The sequence below is a fragment of the Bufo bufo genome, chromosome 2 (assembly GCF_905171765.1).
Source record: "Bufo bufo chromosome 2, aBufBuf1.1, whole genome shotgun sequence".
Classification (NCBI taxonomy): domain Eukaryota; kingdom Metazoa; phylum Chordata; class Amphibia; order Anura; family Bufonidae; genus Bufo; species Bufo bufo.
Genome location: NC_053390.1, coordinates 508,148,657 through 508,166,600, shown reverse-complemented (window position 1 = coordinate 508,166,600; position 17,944 = coordinate 508,148,657). Strand labels below are relative to the sequence as shown.

General features: G+C 42.6%; 1 protein-coding gene across 2 annotated transcripts in view; it reads left to right on the top strand.

The window, feature by feature from the left end:
- Positions 1–16,045, top strand: part of MFSD12 (major facilitator superfamily domain containing 12) — a 121,494-nt gene extending 105,449 nt beyond the window's left edge. For both annotated transcript variants that reach the window (XM_040417862.1, XM_040417861.1), the window contains one exon: positions 15,721–16,045. In XM_040417862.1, coding sequence (XP_040273796.1) covers positions 15,721–15,724 — 4 coding nt within the window. In that variant the 3' untranslated portion in view covers positions 15,725–16,045. The remainder of the gene's footprint in view (positions 1–15,720) is intronic.
- Positions 16,046–17,944: the final 1,899 nt, after the last annotated feature.

The following is a 17,944-nucleotide window of genomic DNA, read 5'->3' as shown; positions in this document are numbered from 1 at the left end:
ACCCCTATATAGTGCCCCCAGTAAATGCCTCCATAGTGCTCCTCTCCCCCCTTCCTCCTAGTGCCCCCCATAATGTACCAGTATAAAATGCTCCAGTAGATGCCCTCAGTGTCCCCCATAATTTTCAAGTATAAAATACCCCTTCTTAGTGCCCCCCGTAGATGACCCCATAGTACTCCTCTCCCCCCTTCCTCATAGTACCCACCATAATGTGTCCCAGTATAAAACTCTACTGTACAAAGCCCCCCATATAAAACACCCCTTCTTTGTGGCCTCAGTAGATGCCACTATAGTGCCCCCCATCATGTGCCAGTAATAACAGCCCCCCATCATGTGCCAGTAATGACAGCCCCCCCATCATGTGCCAGTAATGACAGCCCCCCCGTGTGCCAGTAAGGACAGCCCCCCATTATGTGCCAGTAATGACAGCCCCCCATTATGTGCCAGTAGCCAGAGCCCCCCCATTTTGTGCCAGTAGCCAGAGCCCCCCCATTTTGTGCCAGTAGCCAGAAACCCCCATTATGTGCCAGTAGCCAGAGACCCTCATTATGTGCCAGTAGCCAGAGACCCCCATTATGTGCCAGTAGCCAGAGACCCTCATTATGTGGCAGTAGCCACCAGTATTGTACACAAAAAAAAATAAACACTTATACTTACCTCCTTGGCAGCGATGCGATGCAGGCCTCTTCCGGCCTGTGTCCCGCGCTGTACGGCTCAGGCGGCGCGATGACATCATCGCGCCGCCTGCGCCGGCCTCTGAAAGGCTGCAGGCACTAGGCCGGCAGCCTATCAGAGGAAGGGAAAGGGACACACCTCTCCCTCCCCTGCCTCAGCACAGTCATCTGTATCGCTGTCCTGAGGACGGCGATACAGATGACTATGGAGATGAAAGCGTTCATCTCCCTGTGCCCCGCCGCCGCCCCCCCCCCCCCCCACTTCTGAGCAGCTCGGGGGGGGGGGGGGGGGGGTTGCCCCGTTGCCCCGTTGCCTCCCCCTGTATCCGCCAGGCAGAACTCGGTTCACAGATTCCAGGGGGGGGGGGGGGGGCACTTGCATGCCAAGATGTTCTAGGGAGTGCATACATTGAGTTTCCGTGATGAAATTCATGCAAAATCTATCCACCTGTGCTTTGAATTTTGGGGTGATTTGGATTATTTGGGTGATAACTTTTATCAGTAAGTTAAGCTGTTGACAACACTAGGTAGGGGCTAGGGAGAGTAATATAAACAGACTTTTTGTGGAGCTTTTCTCATTAGGAATAGTTTGAACATGAAATTTAAGTGTGTCTTCACACATGACAGATTTGTTGCAGAAAATTTTCTGTGACTGAAAATCTGTTGCATTCTCCTGAATAGGGCTTGTAGAAATCCACGTGATTCATGCTGAAACAACGTATTCAGGTGAATGGAACAGATTTTTAGTAACAGAAAAGTTTCTGCAACAAAATCTACCGCATGTGAAGACACCCTAAGCTCAGGGCTACCCTGCAACTTTTTGTAGTGCGACTGATTTTAACTATTAAACTACAGCTGCAGTCCAAACTAATGCATTCAGTTGAACGCAATCTTGTGGACTGCTGCTGTCATTGCATAGTTAAACAGTGTAGCCGCAGCCCAATTCTGCTAGATTCTGTTCTTGCAAGTCTCCAGGCCAGGGCTTTGCTATGAAGCTCTCTCTGTAGAGCTGCTTTTCATGCCTTTGCTATGAGTAGCCTCCACCCAGCAAACCAACATAGCTGTCACGCAGAGCAGAGGGGAGGGCCTGTGAAGCAGCTCAATGTTGATAGAAGAGTTCAGTTCAAGTGAAGAAAAGCCTTGGGCACGTTCAAAAGCAGCATATAACTTCACTTTTTCACCTGACCAGCAAAGTTCGTATGTAAGACCTGATTCAGTATTTGTTCAGACGAAAGCGTTCCATCATTAAATCCACCATCAAAATGCCATCAATAGCTTTTCATTGACTTCATCACCATGTGCATGTTACTTCTTAGGCCTCATGCACATGACCGTTGTGTGTTTTGTGGTCCGCAAATTGCGGATCCGTAAAACAGGATGGCGTCCGTGTGCGTTCCGCAATTTGTGGAACGGCGCGGACAGCCATTAATATACCTGCCTATTCTTGTCCGCAAGAATAGGACAGGTTATATTTTTTTGCGGACAACGGGACTGAGCAACAGATGCGGACAACACACGGAGTGCTGTCCTCATCATTTGTGGCCTCATTGAAGTGAATGGGTCCGCATTCAAGCCGCAAAAACTGGTTCGTGTGCATGAGGCCTTAGAAGCAGATTGATAGAGGATTTTGTATAGAAGTCAGTGGAGAAGTAGAAAGAAAGGCCAGCATTTTTAGAAGTGTTTTTGGTGGCGTTTCTACTACCAAAAATACTTCTGAATTATAGCTCAACCAAGGGCTGGATAAAATTAAATGCTGGCGAAACCGCTTCTAACACCTCTTGTAATCCTCTCCTAACTCCTCAACCAAACGCTCTTCTAAAACGTTTGTAATACTTCGGCAAATCCGCCATAAAATTAACAATCCACCACTAAAAACAACCTGTTTTTAGCTAATCATTTTTTTTGTAGCAGATTTTTCTGTGTGAACTTAGCCTGACATGACATGCTCGGTTCAGAAAACAAAGTTAGTGTGTCGGCTGAATCTCCTGACCCGATCTGACTGTATCATAGTGATGATGATGTCAGTACAGTATAATAGACCTGCGTTCAGATAGGAACTGATTGAATCATAAATCACTATGATGCAGTCGCTTCGCGTCAGAGGAGCTGTTTTTGGTCTGAAAGGTCTGTAGCTGACACACGGGCCATGCTTCCCAGATGAAGCACAGTCGTATGAATCAGACGTATTTGTACTGCGCTCCCCTGCCTCTGAATGCTCTGAGGCCTGCCACAGGAAAGTTCCTATTAGGGATGAGCGAATCGACTTCGGATGAAATATCCAAAGTCGAATCGCATAAAACTTAGTTTCAATACTGTACGGAGCAAACTCTCCGTACAGTACTAGAATGTATTGGTTCCGAAGTTAAAAACCATTTCCCGAACTCTGGTTCAGTTCCAAGATGGAACCGAACCCGAGTTAATTAAATGTTTTTTTACAGTAGAAATCAATTTATGAAGTTATTACGCGAAGTCTCACGAGACTTCGGCTCATCGGAACAAATACATTCTAATACTGTACGGAGCGCTCGCTCCGTACAATATTGAAACTAAGTTTTATGCGAATCGACTTTGGATGTTTCATCCGAAGCTCATCCCTAGGTCGTATCAAGCCTTGACTGTGGCAGGGCTCCATAGGAACAAAGTACATTTCCCATAGACTGCAGTGTTAAATCATTGCAGTCCATGAGAGAAGCGATCACATGTTTAAGTCCTCTATATATAAAAATATATTTAAAAAAGCAAAAAGATATTAACCCTCAAATAACCCTCTTACTCAGTTTTTAAAACTAAATAACCTATAAAAAAAATAAAGATCATTAGTGTCACCACGACCCAAAACATCCAAACTATTAAAATATAAAAGTATTTATCACATACGGTGAACGATGTAATGAAAAATTCATAATATGTTGTATGAGATCTCACTTACATGGGAGCATAGAGCATATGGTAGAAAATTGAGGTAATGGCAGCCGTGGGCGCAATATAGATTTGCTAGAATATCTGCAAACTGAGATTTTTCCCTACTAAGGCCATATTCACACAGTCAATGTTTGGTCAGAGATTTCCATCAGTGATCGTGAGCCAAAACCAGGTGTGAGTCTAAACACAGGACAGGTGCAGATCTTTTCCTTATAACTTATTTCTCTGTAGCCTCCACGTCTGGTTTTGGCACAATTACTGATGGAAATCACTGACCAAAACACTGACATGTGAATAAGGCCTTACTTACAAGTTTCTTTCTTTTTTTTCTTTTCTTTTTTTTATTATTTTTGAGTGCCCTCCTTCCCTTGGATATGAAATTTATTTCTATTGTATATGATGAATTTGACTTTAGTAGCATGATGTTTTGTATTGTTTTTTTGTTGTTGTCATACACACTCTAAAACGGTATCATTGAAAAATACAGATTGCCCCACAAAAAAAATGATCCCTCACACAGCTCCATGGACATAAATGTAAAAACGTTATGGGGGTCAAAATATGTTGATACAAAGAAAAAATGTATTACAACACAAAAATGTTATTAAAAACACAAGAAAAACTAAAGAAACTGTGATACTGCTCTAATTGTACTGACCCGCAGAATGAGGTTAACATGTCAATTTTACTGCCCAGGTTATGCTGTAAAATTAAAACCCTTACAACAGTGCTAGAGTTTCATTTTTTTCCACTTCCACCCCATTTAGAATTTTATTTCTGCTTCCCACTAAATCATATGCAATATTAAGTGGTGCCATTAAAAATTATAACTTTTCTTGCCAAAAAAAGAAGCCCTCATACAGCTATGTGAATGGAAAAATAAAAAAGTTATTGTTCCTTGAAGGCAGGAAATTGCTGTATCCGAAAGGGAATAAGGTGAGTCTGTCACAATGAAATTGACCCTAGTATGCACCTACATGGCAGCCACTAAATTCCAAGAGAGTTGCCCCGGCCATACAACTGCCTGAGTTTTGAGTCCCTAAGAGAAAAGCGCATTACAATTGTTTGTCATTGTCATTTTGTCATTGCTGAACCAGGTACAATGCCTTGTAGGACTAGTTCACCTGAATGTAATGATACTTTTTCTCCAGAGTGAAGCAAAAGATCGCTAAGAGAAAGGTAACTCCTTAACCCACCATGATGTACCTGTACATCATGAGCGTTAAGGGATTTATAGAGCGGGCTCACCCTTAGCCAGCTATATTATACAGCTGATATCCACTGGCAGTGACCGGAAGCTGATATTACTCCAATCCCAGTCATTTCACCCCTCAGATGCCACTGTCAGTAGTGACTGTGGCAACTGTGGAGTTAGACAGAGGGAGGGGCCTCTGTTGTTATATATCAGAAGATGACTTGTACTAGTCCCATAAGGGGACTAAAAAGTTCAGTAAAAAAATGTTTTGAAAAACTTAAAATAATTCAAATCACATTGCTATCAGAATTTTACGTATAAAAATAAACATTACACACATAATGGATAGTGCCATGTCCGAACTATGAAAATATAACCATGTGTAGTGTGTGGATAACACCAAAATGGAAAGAAAAAAAATAGCTGATTTGTGCGTCAGGTGTGGTGGGTGAGCTCTGCCTTAGTACATATATACTTGTACACATTGTACTGTTTTATGAATTTAGGTGGCATTGTCCTTTGATGTATATATTTATTAACTGATCTTGCATAGGCTGTTATTTAGTCTGTGATTGTTGCAGGTGCACCCTTTTTCAGATTTTTCATGTTTTGGCTTTTTCCTCTGGCATATGTGCTTTTTAAGTATTTCTTAATAAAGATTGTGTTATAGCCTTGTAAATTATGTGGAAACCTATCAATCATAGTTCAGGGCAGTGAGCTGTTTCGGGCTTAGGAAGGGCAGCGTAGTAATGTGACAGGTTCCCTTTAAGGTGTTAATTCATATGCAGATAAGTAGTTAAGGGCACCACAAAAGTGCTGCCAAGCCACTCTGTGCACCCCTGCTCCTCCTGCTTCTTCTGACAGCATTTCCCACACCTTTTTGATAGGCAGGGTCAGGTTCTTGCATAGTAATCTTGTCTGGCCCAATCAATTGCACTACATAAGAATATAATTTTTTTTTATGATTTCAATTGAAAATGTGTTTTGTAACAGACTTACTTGATTGGTGGGACAACCCTTAGGCCTCTTTCAGACGGGCGTTGCGGGAAAATGTGCGGGTGCATTACAAGAACACCCGTGATTTTTCCGCACGAGTGCAAAACATTGTAATGCGTTTTGCACTCGCGTGAGAAAAATCACGCATGTTTGGTACCCAAACCCAAACTTCTTCACAGAAGTTCGGGCTTGGGATCGGTGTTGTGTAGATTGTATTATTTTTCCTTATTACCTGGTTATAAGGGAAAATAATAGCATTCTGAATACAGAATGCATAGTAAAATAGCGCTGGAGGGGTTAAAAAAAAAATATATTAATAATTTAACTCCCCTTAATCCACTTGCTCGCGCAGCCCGGCATCTCCTTCTGTCTCTTTTGCTGAACAGGACCTGTGGTGACATCACTCCGGTCATCACATGATCCATCACCATGGTAAAAGATCATGTGATGACCGGAGTGACGTCATCAAAGGTCCTGTAACTGTATTTAATGCTCACCACAGGTCCTGTACAATAAAGGAGACAGAAGGAGATGCCGGGCTGCACGAGCAAGTGGATTAAGGTGAGTTAAATTATTATTATTATTTTTTTAACCCCTCCAGCGCTATTGTACTAAGCATTCTGTATTCAGAATGCTATTATTTTCCCTTATAACCATGTTATAAGGAAAAATAATAATAATTGGGTCTCCATCCCGATCGTCTCCTAGCAACCGTGCGTGAAAATTGCACCGCATCCGCACTTGCTTGCGGATGCTTGCGATTTTCACGCAACCACATTCACTTCTATGGGGCCTACGTTGCGTGAAAAATGCAGAATAAAGAGCATGCTGCGATTTTCACGCAACGCACAAGTGATGTGTGAAAATCACCGCTCGTGTGCACAGCCCCATAGAAATGAATGGGTCGGTATTCAGTGCGGGTGCAATGCGTTTGTTAAAGGGGATATTAATTATTGATATTTATGCAAATCTCAATAATTAATATTCATAAATAGGCGTAAGTCATCTAGTGATGACTCCGCCTATTTATACCTAAATAAACATAAACAACAAACACTACTGATTACCTCTGATTGCATATACACTACACTGAACTACACTACGTGCGACTTACTATCACTATACTACGGCGGCGACTACTAAAAACACCATACACTGCATTATGAACAATAAGGAATATTTATTACACAATACAATTATACAAGTCTAGCAATACGCTATATCTATATATATTCATGGATCAATGGATATGAATATATATACAGTGGGATGCGAAAGTTTGGGCAACCTTGTTAATCGTCATGATTTTCCTGTATAAATCGTTGGTTGTTACGATGAAAAATGTCAGTTAAATATATCATATAGGAGACACACACAGTGATATTTGAGAAGTGAAATGAAGTTTATTGGATTTACAGAAAGTGTGTTATAATTGTTTAAACAAAATTAGGCAGGTGCATAAATTTGGGCACTGTTGTCATTTTATTGATTCCAAAACCTTTAGAACTAATTATTGGAACTCAAATTGGCTTGGTAAGCTCAGTGACCCCTGACCTACATACACAGGTGAATCCAATTATGAGAAAGAGTATTTAAGGGGGTCAATTGTAAGTTTCCCTCCTCTTTTAATTTTCTCTGAAGAGTAACAACATGGGGGTCTCAAAACAACTCTCAAATGACCTGAAGACAAAGATTGTTCACCATCATGGTTTAGGGGAAGGATACAGAAAGCTGTCTCAGAGATTTCAGCTGTCTGTTTCCACAGTTAGGACCATATTGAGGAAATGGAAGACCACAGGCTCAGTTCAAGTTAAGGCTCAAAGTGGCAGACCAAGAAAAATCTCGGATAGACAGAAGCGACGAATGGTGAGAACAGTCAGAGTCAACCCACAGACCAGCACCAAAGACCTACAACATTATCTTGCTGCAGATGGAGTCACTGTGCATCGGTCAACCATTCGGCGCACTTTACACAAGGAGATGCTGTATGCGAGAGTGATGCAGAGGAAGCTTTTTCCCCGCCGTAGCACAAAAAGTGCCGCTTAAGGTGGGCTAAAGCACATTTGGACAAGCCAGCTTCATTTTGGAATAAGGTGCTGTGGACTGATGAAACTAAAATTTTGTTATTTGGCCATAACAAGGAGCGTTATGCATGGAGGAAAAAGAACACAGCATTCCAAGAAAAACACCTGCTACCTACAGTAAAATATGGTGGTGGTTCCATCATGCTGTGGGGCTGTGTGGCCAGTGCAGGGACTGGGAATCTTGTCAAAGTTGAGGGACGCATGAATTCCACTTAGTATCAGCAGATTCTGGAGACCAATGTCCAGGAATCAGTGACAAAGCTGAAGCTGCGCCGTGGCTGGATCTTTCAACAAGACAACGACCCTAAACACTGCTCAAAATCCACTAAGGCATTTATGCAGAGGAACAAGTACAACGTTCTGGAATGGCCATCTCAGTCCCCAGACCTGAATATAATTGAAAATCTGTGGTGTGACTTAAAGAGAGCTGTCCATGCTCGGAAGCCATCAAACCTGAATGAACTAAAGATGTTTTGTAAAGAGGAATGGTCCAAAATACCTTCAACCAGAATCCAGACTCTCATTGGAACCTACAGGAAGCGTTTAGAGGCTGTAATTTCTGCAAAAGGAGGATCTACTAAATATTGATTTCATTTCTTTTTTGTGGTGCCCAAATTTATGCACCTGCCTAATTTTGTTTAAACAATTATAGCACACTTTCTGTAAATCCAATAAACTTCATTTCACTTCTCAAATATCACTGTGTGTGTCTCCTATATGATATATTTAACTGACATTTTTTATCGTAACAACCAACGATTTATACAGGAAAATCATGACGATTAACAAGGTTGCCCAAACTTTCGCATCCCACTGTACATATAGACGTACACACCGCAGTACAGAAACAGTACTACCATAAACACAATACAAGCCTAACTACACTACACAGCACAATCCCAAATTCCACCCCACATACTATCTATACATTACAATAATACATTTATACACACAAATATCAATAACCTACCCGCCTGGCTACTTACTGTCCCTACCGGTTACAAGGGGTTAAACACAATTGTGGCACTGCAGGAGATAATACCTGCAGGCCAAGGGACACAGGGTTCTGGGAGGTTAATGCTCTGCAGACTTGCAGAGCAGGGGAACAGAGGATTGAAGGGGTTAATGGTCAGGACTCTGCAGGGACAGGGCAATGCAGAGGTTAATGCTCTGCAGGGATTTATTCACACACTATATGTCACGGTCTAATATTTGCTTATAATTATATATATCTATATCAATGGAATAGATATATATATATATATATATATATTTATAGCAGCACACAACAATATAAGTACACACGCTATAACAATACACTATTACGGTACTAACTACACTAACACAGTCCCAAGTCCTCCCCAACATCTAACTACAATTGTAATAATACACATGCATACACTTTACCAGCAGCCCACCTAATCCTGACAATATACTATCCCTACGGGGAATAACCAGGGGATATGAGGGATCTACAATCCTGGGGGAACACAGGGGATATTAGGATTATAGGGGGACTCAGGGCAGGAGAGGTTAAGGGTAACCAAGGGTTATACAGGGGGTGACTGGGCTGCTTCCAGGGTACAGGCTCATCAGGGATTAATGCTGAGACATGAAGTCAGCAGCCAGGGGTTAGGGGATGGTTGGTACTCAGCCCTTTCCAGGAGCATGTGGCTGCATGTGGCCTCTCTTCCTTCAGGGAGCTGTTCCCATCCCATATGTCTCTGATTGTAGTCCAGATTCCAAGAGCCCCCTGTTCCTGGTTTCAGGCTCCTATATCAGCCTCAGAAACAGCCCACCTCCCCCCCTCCTCAGGGATGTGACATCATAGTGTGACTGTGACGTATGCCTGCCAGTTGGCCCCCTGAGGCTATCAGCACCACACGCCCAGCCATGTCACAAACATAAGGAGCGTCAGAGCATAGTACCTAGGCTGATAAACTCAACAAAAGGCCTTTGAAGTCCCCAGCCACCTGGAGACATATCCACCCCCCTGCAGGAACTGGCTGAACGCTGTGCCTACGGGGGGAATTCAAGTATATATATATGTATATAGATACTTGGGGCGCATCTATATACATATATATACTCATTATAAACCTGGGGCATACATGGGCAGTTATAGGCCCATATATATATATATATATATAGAGAAGAAAAAGTCCAGTGGGAGCACCAGCCAGCATGTGGGTGCAAGGTCCAACGTAGGGTAACGGCAATCCCCAATGGTATAGAGAACAAAGAAGTAGGACTGCACTCCAAGATAGTGATAAAATCAGCAAGTGGTTTATTCACCCATAATATGGCAAGTCTTGCGACGTTTCGGCTCACAAGAGCCTTCCTCAAGCATGATAACAGTGAAAGTGAGAGCATTATAAAGGCATTTACAAAGTGTCCAACCCATAAGGGTGTGGTTACAATCAATTACAATTGCAAACATACGATGCATAGCAATACAAATAAAGTGCATGTGCATAAAGTGAGCAGTGGTATACAATTCATGACTAAGGGATGCCATCCCTACAAAGTGTATTAAAATGTATGCGATACTTCATCTAAGCTAAAATCACAATTATATAAGTGATAGTATGATGAAAGTGGATCACAGAAGTCAAACCGTAGGAAGCGATGGGGCCCGCATATACCATGGCGTTCTTTGTGCGTCTCCAGGTCCTCATTGCGCATGACCACACTGACATCATCCGATGCATCACAGTGTAAAGGTCAAGCGCAAGCGCTCTGCCTGGGTCGACATGAGAGCGCCATTTTACATAAGGGAAAGATACCTAAAGGTTACGTACAGGTTGTCTATTTAACTGTTGTCCACACGGAACAATCATATCTCCGACCGCTGCAGGAATCTCCTACATATGTCAGCAAATGGACAGGGGTCCCGTCCAAATGGGCGGGACACCTGACCAAAGCGCCATTACAAGCACAATTGCCAAAAAAATAGCAGTCGTAGAGGGATGATCCCTCAATTATACCAACAGCCTTATCTTATTGAAATATAATGACATATCTGGAGTAACGCATTAATACAAGAACGCTGATGTCCACCTCGGGTCGCATAGCTTCCAAAGGGTCTGGTTCTAGGATCCACATCCAATTTAGTGAAAATATAAAATCCTAAAAAGCAGAGAAAAAATATTTTAGTTTCAAAATAGATCTTTTTCATAATTGCAGATAAATCTTTCACGGTTATCAAGCACCAATATACAAAAATGAGAAAGACAAAGCGCAAACATGCCAAGGGACCGGGGGCCAGCCACAGATCCTAGGTCTCTCACCTGAACTCAATATTGAGACCCCTGGGATGCAGGCTATCCAGATCATATATCTTCTTTACAGAAGTTCAGGTTTGGGTTAGTTGTAGTGTAGATTGTATTATTTCCCCTTATAACATGGTTATAAGGGAAAATAATAGCATTCTGTAGACAGAATGCATAGTACAATAGGCCTGGAGGGGTTACATTTTTAAAAAAAATAATTTCTCACCTTAATCCACTTGTTCGCGCAGCCGGAATCTCTTCTGTCTTGTTCTGTGAGGAATAGGACCTTTGATGACGTCACTACGCTCATCACATGGTACGTCACATGATCCATCACTATGGTAGTGAGCGTAGTGACGTCATCAAAGGTCCTATTGCTCACAGGTGAAGACAGAAGAGTTAAATTATTTTTTTATTTTTTTTTAACCCCTCCAGCCCTATTTTACTATGCATTCTGTATTCAGAATGCTATTATTTTCCCTTATAACCATGTTATAAGGGGAAATAATAATGATCAGGTCCCCATCCCGATCGTCACCTAGCAACCGTGCGTGAAAATCGCACCATATCCGCACTTCTTTTCTATGGGGCCTGTGTTACGTGAAAAACGCACAAAGAGGAGCATGCTGCAATTTTCACGCAACGCACAAGTGATGAGTGAAAACCACCGATCGTGTGCACAGCCCCATAGAAATGAATGGGTCAGGATTCAGTGCGGGTGCAATGCGTTCAACTCACGCATCGCATCCGCGCGGAATACTCGCCCGTGTGAATGCAGGAGGTGAACGCATTGCACCCGCACTGAATCCTGACCCATTCATTTCTATGGGGCTGTGCACATGAGCTGTGATTTTCACGCATCACTTATGCGTTGCGTAAAAATCGCAGCATGCTCTATATTGTGCGTTTTCCACGCAATGCAGGCCCCATAGAAGTGAATGGGGCTGAGTGAAAATTGCAAGCATCCGCAAGCAAGTGCGGATGCGGTGCGATTTTCACGCACGGTTGCTAGGAGACGATCGGGATGGAGACCCGATCATTATTATTTTCCCTTATAACATGGGTATAAGGGAAAATAATAGCATTCTGAATACAGAATGCATAGTACAATAGCGCTGGAGGGGTTAAAAAATAAAAATAAAAAATTTAACTCACCTTAATCCACTTGCTCGCACAGCCTGGCATTTCTTCTGTCTTCATCTTAGCTGTGTGCAGGAAAAGGACCTGTGGTGACTTCACTCCGGTCATCACATGATCCATCACCATGGTAAAAGATCATGTGACGGACCATGTGATGACCGGAGTGATGTCACCACAGGTCCTTTTCCTGCACACAGCTAAGATGAAGACAGAAGAGATGCCGGGCTGCGCGAGCAAGTGGATTAAGGGGAGTTAAATTATTTTTTCGTTTTTCGATCCCAAGCCCGAACTTCTGTGAAGAAGTTTGGGTTTGGGTACCAAACATGCCGATTTTTCTCACGCGCGTGCAAAACGCATTACAATGTTTTGCACTCGCGCAGAAAAATCGTGCTTGTTCCCCCAACGCACCCGCACCTTTTCCCGCAACGCCCGTGTGAACTCAGCCTTACAGTTCTGGAATGTATTGGATAACACTGACAGCATTATGTCAGTGTTATACAATACATTCCAGAACTTGCTGTATGGTGTAAATGTTGATTGGGTCTGGGATATTTGATAACTGAATATGTAAGTTAACAAGCTGAAGACATTTTTGCAGAACTTCTGTTACTGCATATCTGAGGGTTGGTTCTTGCACGATGCTACCTCACTCAGTGTGCCCTTGGCCCTGTTGTCACATTATTACAGAATAAACTTGAACCGGGATCTCATGGTCTTGTGATGATCATCCTATGTGGCTTCTTTATCTTTTACAGATCTTCTTGATAATATTTGCACAGTATAGTGTGTACAAACATCTTTGTGATCTTTTATTACTGGGGGTGTTAGAATAGCAAAGTGTTAAGTTAATTTACTGGGTATGATGTGGCAAAGTTTAATACTTACCTACATGTACCTTTATGTAGTAGAAAATTGCATAAAGAGCACTTCCCTACTTTTTTTTTAAATGCCTACACTGCTGTGCAAAGGCTATTAAAATTTGCAATCCTTCTGCACAAAAAACTGTCATGGAACATATGTACAGCCATCTGTCAAGATAACCTTTCTACAGATGGCTGTATTAATGCCCTGTATCACCTATGAGGGCACCCATAGACTTCTGTGGAGCTCTACTGTTCCTACTTATGCCACTGATTTCATACAAAGGCACAAGGTACATTTTTATTCAGATTCTATACAAATCCAGCAGAAAAAACTGGAGGCATACTCCTTCAAATTTCAGAGATGGTTCTCCCCTAGAATCACCAAAATGCCCTGTATAGCATCCTTTTTTCAAATTCTTAACTTGGGGCAGGGTGGGGGGTTGTGGAATAAATTAATAAGTGCTATGCTGCAATTTTTTTAATTGTATTTATGTGGTATAAATGACATGTTCGCTTGATTTATATGGTGATTTTAATACTTTTATACAATAGAAATACTTTTATAAAAAAATATGTTGCCACATCCAAAGACCCTTGACATTAAAAAAAATTTCTAGATGGACCTATTTGTGAGCTTGGATTTTGTGTGAGGACCAATAATTTTTGTTGGTACCATTTTGGGATATATACAACTACTTGACTCATTTTCATCCTGCAATTCTGGTGTAGTTATACGTGTTAGATATAGAAATAAAGGGGGAGATTGTCCTCACCGGTACCTCTGTACTGCTGGAGGAAGCGCCATAGTTATGTAGAGGCACTGGCCTCTACATAAGTTTGGGGCGTCCTCCAACAGGCAGTGCAAGAGACTTAAATTTATAACCGCTCCCTTGCTGGCATAGATGTAAGACATTTTCCACTCCCTGTATTCTCACCACTTTAAAAAAAATGGCGTGCAACAAAGTCTGTTAATGAATGACCCCAATAATATATCATTTTTAAAATTTATTTTAGTTTCTTTTTAGTAGATAAAAAATTGTTCTAGTCAAATGATAGACACACAGGTCCACTTCTCGTTACAGTTACACTGCAGTTATTACAGCTGTGGCTTAGGCCTCTTTCACACTTGCGTTGTCCGGATCCGTCGTGCACTCCATTTGCCGGAAGTGCCCGCCGGATCCGTAACACCGCAAGTGAACTGAAAGCATTTGAAGACGGATCCGTCTTCAAAATGCGTTCAGTGTTACTATGGCACCCAGGACGCTATTAAAGTCCTGGTTGCCATAGTAGTAGTGGGGAGCGGGGGAGCAGTATACTTACCGTCCGTGCGGCTCCCGGGGCGCTCCAGAATGACGTCAGAGCGCCCCATGCGCATGGATGATGTGATCCATGCGACACGTCATCCATGCACGTGGGGCGCCCTGACGTCACTCTGAAGCGCCCCGGGAGCCGCACGGACGGTAAGTATACTGCTCCCCCGCTCCCCACTACACTTTACCATGGCAACCAGGACTTTAGCGTCCTGGCAGCCATGGTAACCATTCAGAAAAAGCTAAACGTCGGATCCGGTAATGCGCCGAAACGACGTTTAGCTTAAGGCCGGATCCGGATTAATGCCTTTCAATGGGCATTAATTCCGGATCCGGCCTTGCGGCAAGTGTTCAGGATTTTTGACCGGAGCAAAAAGCACAGCATGCTGCGGTATTTTCTCCGGCCAAAAAGCGTCCCGTTCCGGAACTGAAGACATCCTGATGCATCCTGATCGGATTTATCTCCATTTAGAATGCATGGGGATAATCCTGATCAGGATTCTTCCGGCATAGAGCCCCGGCGACGGAACTCTATGCCGGAACACAACAACGCAAGTGTGAAAGAGCCCTAAATCTGTGCACCTATGTCACTCACATTACCACAACAGATTTTTGTCTACATGTGTTTATACCTTACATAACAGTCAGTTTGAGGAGACAGAGCTTTAAGGAGAGTGGAGAAAGCTGCAGCTTTGAGCTAATGATGAGATTGGGGGGTGTCTCAACCTACCTCACACTTCTTGTAGACCGTGCAGCTAAAGTGTAGTCACAGATGACAGCTCTACTGTAATTGGAGCTGTAGAATCAGCCAAGCACCAGCCCTGAGTTAATAGCAGGTAAGCATCAACTGCAGGTCCTGCTTTGCATAATATTTTTGAGTTAACAAAAGGACATATCCTTTTAAGGCTACTTTCATGGACGGATCCGTTCAGATAATACAACCGTTTGCATCCGTTCATAACGGATCCGTTTGTATTATCTTTACCATAGCCAAGACGGATCCGTCTTGAACACCATAGAAAGTCAATGGAGGACGGATACGTTTTTTATTGTGCCAGATTGTGTCAGTGAAAACAGATCCGTCCCATTGACTTACATTGTGTGCCAGGACGGATCCGCTTTTGGTATCCGTCTCCAAAGCAGAATAGAGACTGAACTGATGCATTCTGAGCGGATCCTTTGCCATTTAGAATGCATTAGAATGCAATGATAATTGTTGAAAAGATATAAAACTGACCTCTAACCACCTTATTTTTTTATCTAGGTAAAGCCTCCACATCTTCAATACAAGATGCACCCCAGGTCACTAACTCCCAAGAGATTGGTACAATTGATGCCTGAATTTCAGAAATACCTCACTCCTTGTTTGTTGTATTTTGCACAAATGTAATGAGGTTAATTGCAACTATTTTATAGTGTTTTCCTGTGTATTCTTTTTATTATAAAATAAAATGAATATCGTCGACTGTGTAAAAATCAAATCTGCCCTGCAGCACAATTACAGCTGTGAATTTATAACCACAACCTGTGACCTTGACAGTCAGGAGAAAGAGAAGCAATAAAAAAATAAAGTTTATTTTTTACAGTTGTCTGTGTGTGGATATTATGAAATGCAGTAAAGATATTTTTTTTTTCACCTTTTGCTTTAAAAAATTTTGAAGTAACATATAGTTAAGGCACCAGTAGAGTGAAGTGGTGGTTACATTAGCACCAGAAATGCCAATCTGGGCCAAAATAATTATATACACCTACACATAGAATGCTATCAATCTGTCATGCTTTGGTGTGGGAGGGGAACACCACACCGAGCATAAGAGGGAAGTAAGGAACAGGGAATCAGGCCTGAGAACTAGGGAAGGAAGATGGACACCTAATAAAACCCTAACCAAAATCCTGACTGACTACCAGTATGAACAGACCCCAGAGGTAGGTGTGTTCATATGCAGGAATACCTAGAGTCCTATCTAGCCCTATAGGACCGTGGTACTAATGGCAGGGACAAGACTACCTGTTCCTCCAAAGAGAAGGACGAACAGGAGTCTCCTTCAGGCCTAATACAAACAATAGGGAAATGCAACACACAGAACCCAAACAGAATACAAAAAGGGAAAGGAAAGATTTAACTTCAATGGGGCTATGAAGGAACTCCGCTGAGATCCACACACCAGCTATCCACAACTGAAACTGAAGCTATAAACCGCACAGCATTGTCGGAGAAGCAACAATAAATAAGGAAGGTTAAATGACCACATTAGCAACACCTGAGGCAAGGGGTGTGGCCATTACCAGAAGCAACACAGATGCCTATTGATCCACAGGGAAAACCTGTCAGATCAAACCACATGTTGCCAGTCTCGCCGATCTCCTGCCATCTGTCGAGGGAACGTCCGTGAAAGTACTCCCCCTTCTACGGGTGACCTTTGGGCACCCAGGACCGACCTTATCCGGGTGAGACCTGTGAAAAGCTTTCACTAAATGACTGGCATTCACGTCAGATGCCTGTACCCACATCCTTTCCTCTGGTCCATAACCCTTTCAGTGAACAAGATACTGAAGAGATTTACGGAGAACTCGAGAGTCAATTATCTTGGCGATCTGAAATTCCAAACTGTTGTCCACCATGACAGGAGTGGGTGGCAAGGAAGACTGCTCTAGAGGTTCAACATATCTCTTCAACAAAGATTTATGAAACACATTATGAATTTTCAGGGCCTGAGGAAGTTCAAGACGAAAAGCTACAGGATTAATAATGGCAGTGATCTTATATGGACCAATAAATCTTGGACCCAACTTCCAAGAAGGTACCTTCAACTTTGTTTCTTGTGGACAGCCATACAGAATCACCCATTCTTAGATCCGGACCATTCATACGTTTCCTGTCAGCCACACGTTTATACTTGTTGCCCATATTCATCAAGTTATTTCGAATTTTCCGCCATATAGATGACAATGATGACGAAAAACTTTCCTCCTCAGGAATATCAGAAGTATCAGAACCAGAAAATGTGCCAAACTGCGGGTAAAACCCATATGCCCCAAAAAACTGCAACTTACCAGTGGACTCCTGTCTACGATTGTTTATGGCAAACTCTGCCAAAGACAAAAACGAAGACCACTCCTCCTGGTTCTCGGAGACAAAACCTCTCAAGTAAGTCTTCAGACTTTGATTAGTGCGTTCCGTCTGTTTGTTTGACTGAGGATGAAAAGCAGAAGAAAAGGACAGTTTTACCCCCAGTCGAGTACAGAACACCTTCCAGAGTCTGGAAACAAACTCAGTCCCACAATCCGGGACCACATCAGAGGGAATGCCATGGAGTTTCACAATGTTGTCAACAAACACTTGTGCAAGTGTTTTAGCATTAGGTAGGCCCAGCAACGCTATAAAGTGCACCATTTTACTAAAGCGATCAACTACCACCAGAATAACTGCCTTTCCTGAAGAATTAGGTAGATCAGTGATAAAATCCATGGATAAGTGAGTCCATAGT